This window comes from Littorina saxatilis, linkage group LG14, assembly GCF_037325665.1.
Source record: "Littorina saxatilis isolate snail1 linkage group LG14, US_GU_Lsax_2.0, whole genome shotgun sequence".
NCBI lineage: Eukaryota > Metazoa > Mollusca > Gastropoda > Littorinimorpha > Littorinidae > Littorina > Littorina saxatilis.
The window spans coordinates 28130306-28135305 of record NC_090258.1 but is presented as its reverse complement, the minus strand read 5'-3'; the positions used below and the strand labels follow the sequence as shown (position 1 = coordinate 28135305).

General features: G+C 39.9%; 1 protein-coding gene across 3 annotated transcripts in view; it reads right to left on the bottom strand.

The window, feature by feature from the left end:
* Positions 1-5000, bottom strand: part of LOC138947496 (uncharacterized) — a 21128-nt gene that overhangs the window by 572 nt on the left and 15556 nt on the right. For 2 of the 3 annotated variants that reach the window (XM_070318978.1, XM_070318977.1), the window contains exons 7-11: positions 4985-5000; positions 4435-4502; positions 3452-3485; positions 2769-2836; positions 1799-1832 (exon numbers count right to left, since the gene is read on the bottom strand). The exon at positions 4985-5000 is cut by the window's right edge and continues 18 nt beyond it. In XM_070318978.1, the coding sequence (XP_070175079.1) occupies positions 1799-1832; positions 2769-2836; positions 3452-3485; positions 4435-4502; positions 4985-5000 (220 nt within the window). The remainder of the gene's footprint in view (positions 1-1798; positions 1833-2768; positions 2837-3451; positions 3486-4434; positions 4503-4984) is intronic. The other variant, XM_070318979.1, reaches the window with a different exon arrangement.

Below are 5000 nucleotides of genomic sequence, written 5' to 3'. Positions count from 1 at the left end.
GCTCTGGGAACAGAAACAAACCCACTTGATATCCATGTCGTAGCACCGTTATGTAATTTCTGAGATTTAAGACAGTAAAGTTATTTTATTGGATCTGATTTGATTTGATTTGGTTTACTAACGTATGCCATTCCATTTCCGTTGGGTGACTTCTGGCTCTATCGTGAGGTGAAATGCCAGCACCCATTATAAACCTTACGGTCATTTACGTGACCGTTATTCAGCGTTGATGACACTTATATAGTACTAGAGGAATACCCGCTTCGCCGGGTAGCCGGCTTCGCCGGGATGAAATACTTAGAGCCGTACGCCGGCTTTGCCGGGTCCGAACAATGGACCCGCCAAGCTTAGGTCCCTCCCAGATTCGTGGAATGGGAACAGCACGAAAATGATTCAGTGGCCATAATGCCATTCCTGACCATATCGAGTCCCATCCTTGTCGACGAATGTAACCGTGTTAATCACCTGGCCTTTGGAGGCGAACTCCACTCAATCAGGATTGAGCAATTTAGAGCTTATCTCTAAGCCCTTTTGAACTGTTATGGCTTTTCAAAGGAAGGCCAGTACATACAAATACACAAAAGCCGCCAGACCACATCACAAACAGAACTGAACAATCCCCAGGTGTTGCTCACATAGAGAGAGAGAGACACACACACACACACACACAAACACAGAGAAGCCGTATCTATAGAGAGATAGATGACAGTGTATTTTTCGCGTGGCAATAAATTGATTCGACCTTTGCACTTTTACAGTGAGGATAATTTACGGGTCCAATTTACGTTCTGGACACTGTGGTGACCTTCTAAAAATAGTAACAGAACGCCGGGAATATCCGAAGATGCCCCCTCATAAGTGCACCATACGAAGGAAGGGAGGTAAACGCTGAAAACATGGAGAAGTTAAGGAAGAGTTACTGGGAATGGTGAAATGAACACAAAAACCAAAATCGGTTCAGCGCTGCGCGCTGAGAGCACGTGTTGAAATATCTCATCGATGATATTGTGTCCGGGGTGTAGCTGAATACGGTGTCCAAATTTGAAAAAGATCCACCGAGAACTTTGGCTTTGGTGTGTCGGTATGGGGGCCCGGGTAGCTGTATGGGGGCCCGGGTAGCTGAGGTGGAACCAAAATCGGTTCTGCGCTGCGCGCTGAGAGCACGTGTTGAAATATCTCATCGATGAGGTTGTGTCCGGGGTCTCTGTGAATAAGCCCACCAAATTTGAAGCAGATCCATCGAGAACTTTGGCCGTACATCGCGAAGACACAGACAGACAGATACACACACAGACACAAGTCGTATATATATATAGATGGGTATACGACTTTTTTCTAAATCACGATGGGCACCAATTTTTTCGTGTTGGTGAACTATGAAACTAAACAATAACACAAAATAGCCACACTTTTTGTTAAAGGGTGGGGGGGGGGGGGGGGGACTTTTCCAACTCTTTTGGTCGTTTTCCTAATTCTACTTAACTGTGTCATGCCGAAAAACACGAAAACGATGTTCTACGGGCGGCAATTACGACGACGACAACGACGATGATGATAATGATGGTGATGACGATGGTGATGATGATGATGATGATGATGATGATGATGATGATGAAGATGACGATGCATGATGATGATGATGATGATGATGATGATGATGATGACGATGACGACGACGACAACGACGACGACGACGATTATGATGATGATGATGATGATGATGATGATGATGCTGATGATTGAAAACGGAGAGAAAAATTGGGTCTATCGTTAAACATTGACTACGAATATACCATACCTTCATATGGAGATCTCTTCACGACATCCTCAGCCTGCATGAAAGACAAACCAAAACAACAGATGAATCCATGCTTTGCGTGCCTGTCACACTTAATTCCCCGGCTATTGTTGACATGTAATTAAGTCATAAGATTTCGTATCTACTTTAATATAATCAAGGACATAATAGGTTTGCCTAGCTGTTCATATTTGTTCCAATATGCATCCCTCTAATTGAATAAAATACTGTCTTTGAATATGTGTCTGCAGAATCTGATTGACTTTGCACTTTTAGTTAGTTAGTTAGCCAGTTAGCCAGTTCGTTCGTTCGCTTGTTCGTTCGTTCGTTAGTTTGTTGGTTAGTTCGTTAGTTTGTTCGTTTGTTAGTTAGTTAGCTAGTTATTTCGTTAGTTAGTTCGTTCGATATGTAGTTAGTTTGTTAAGTAGGTAGATAAGTATAGGTATAAGTAAGGATGTCAGTGGGTATGTAGATAGGTAGATTGGTAGGAAGGTAGATTGGAAGATAGATAGATAGATAGATAGATAGATATATAGATATATAGATAGATAGATAGATAGATAGATAGATAGATAGATAGATAGGTAGGTAGATAGATAGGTAGATGACGGATGGGTAAATCTATATAATTTTTTTTTTCTATCCTTTTTTCTGGTGTAAGGTGTCACGAAAGAAAGCACAATTCAAGTCATACAGACAAAAACGCACACAGTTTGGGAGACTTAAACTAGTAAGAGCAACAGAAAAAAAACATCAATGGACAGAGGTCCTGTTCCTTCCTCTCCTTCTTCCTTTCTTCCCTCCTGTACTCCCCCAACTCCAAACACAAATGGATCATCAATTGAAAGAAAATATTGAAAGCAAGAAACAGGCGTTTTCTTTTCACTATGACATTGCTTGGGTCAACACCATTAGCACGGGGATGTATCCTTGTTCTGCTTGTTCGCTTTTATTCGTCAGCAGAGCGTACCACTAAGACGCTGTCGTCGTCGTCGAAGTCCTCTTCTGCAGAACGAGCCACTACGACAGCCCCGTCATCTGTGAATGTAAAACAAATCTACATGTATTATGACTGCTTTGGGAACAGAAACAAACCCACTTGATATCCATATCGTAGCAACGTTATGTAATTTCTCAGATTTAAGACAGTAAATTTATTTAATTGGATCTGATTTGATTTGATTTGTTTTACTAACGTATGTCATGATTACGACGACGATGACGATGATTATGATGATGATGATGATGATGATGATGGTGATGATGACGATGACGGTGACGATGACGATGATGATGGTGGTGATGATGATGATGATGATGATGATGATGATGATGATGATGATGATGATGACGACGACGACGATTATGATGATCATAATGACGATGCTGATGCTATGAAGATGTTGTTGTTGATGATGATGATGATGTTGTTGATGATGATGATGATGATGATGTTATGATGATGTTATGATGATGTTATGATGATGTTATGATGATGATGATGTTATGATGTTATGATGATGATGATGATGGTGATGATAATGATGGTGCATGATGACGACGACGACGATGATGACGACGACGACGACGATGATTGAAAACGAAGAGAAAAATTGGGTCTATCGTTAAATATTGACTACGAATATACCATACCTTCATATGGAGATCTCTTCACGACATCCTCAGCCTGCATGAAAGACAAACCAAAACAACAGATGAATCCATGCTTTGCGTGCCTGTCACACTTAATTCCCCGGCTATTGTTGACATGTAATTAAGTCATAAGATTTCGTATCTACTTTAATATAATCAAGGACATAATAGGTTTGCCTAGCTGTTCATATTTGTTCCAATATGCATCCCTCTAATTGAATAAAATACTGTCTTTGAATATGTGTCTGCAGAATCTGATTGACTTTGCACTTTTAGTTAGTTAGTTTTAGTTAGCCAGTTAGTCAGTTAGTTCGTTCGTTCTTTTGTTTGTTCGTTAGTAAGTAAATAAGTAAGTAAATTAGTTAGTTAGCTAGTTATTTCGTTAGTTAGTTCGTTCGATATGTAGTTAGTTTGTTCGGTAGGTAGATAAGTATAGGTATAAGTAAGTATTGGTATAGGTATAAGTAAGGATGTCGGTAGGTATGTAGATAGGTAGATTGGTAGGAAGGTAGATTGGAAGATAGATAGATAGATAGATAGATAGATAGATAGATAGATAGATAGATAGATAGATAGATAGATAGATAGATAGATAGATAGATAGTAGGTAAGTGACGGATGGGTAGATATATATATTTTTTTCTTCTTTTCTTTCTATCTTTTTTCTGATGTAAGGTGTCACGACAGAAAGCACAATTCAAGTCATACAGACACAAACGCACACAGTTTGGGAGAATTAAACTTAAGAAAGAGCAACAGAAAAAAACATCAATGGACAGAGGTCCTGCTCCTTCCTCTCCTTCTTCCTTTCTTCCCTCCTCTACTCCTCCAACTCCAAACGCAAATGGATCATCAATTGAAAGAAAATATTGAAAGCAAGAAACAGGCGTTTTCTTTTCAATGACATTGCTTGGATCAACACCATTGGCACAGGGATGCAGCCTTGTTCTGCTCGTTCGCTTTTATTCGTCAGCAGAGCGTACCACTAAGACGCTGTCGTCGTCGTCGACATCCTCTTCTGCAGAACGAGCCACTACAACAGCCTCGTCATCTGTGAATGTAAAACAAATCTACATGTATTATGACGGCTCTGGGAACAGAAACAAACCTACTTGATATCCATATCGTAGCACCGTTATGAAATTTCTCAGATTGAAGACAGTAAATTTATTTTATTGGATCTGATTTGATTTGATTTGTTTTACTAACGTATGTCATGATGACGATGATTAGGATGATGACGACGATGACGATGATTAGGATGATGATGATGATGTCGATGACGATGAAGATGACGACGACGACGACGATGACGATGATGATGATGATGATGATGATGATGACGACGACGACGATGACGATGACGATGATAATGATAATGATGATTATGATGATTGATGATTGATGATGATGATGATGATGATGATGATGATGATGATGACGACGACGACGACGATGATGACGACGACGATGATTGAAAACGAAAAGAAAAATTGGGTCTATCGTTAAACATTGACTACGAATATACCATACCTTCATATGGAGATCT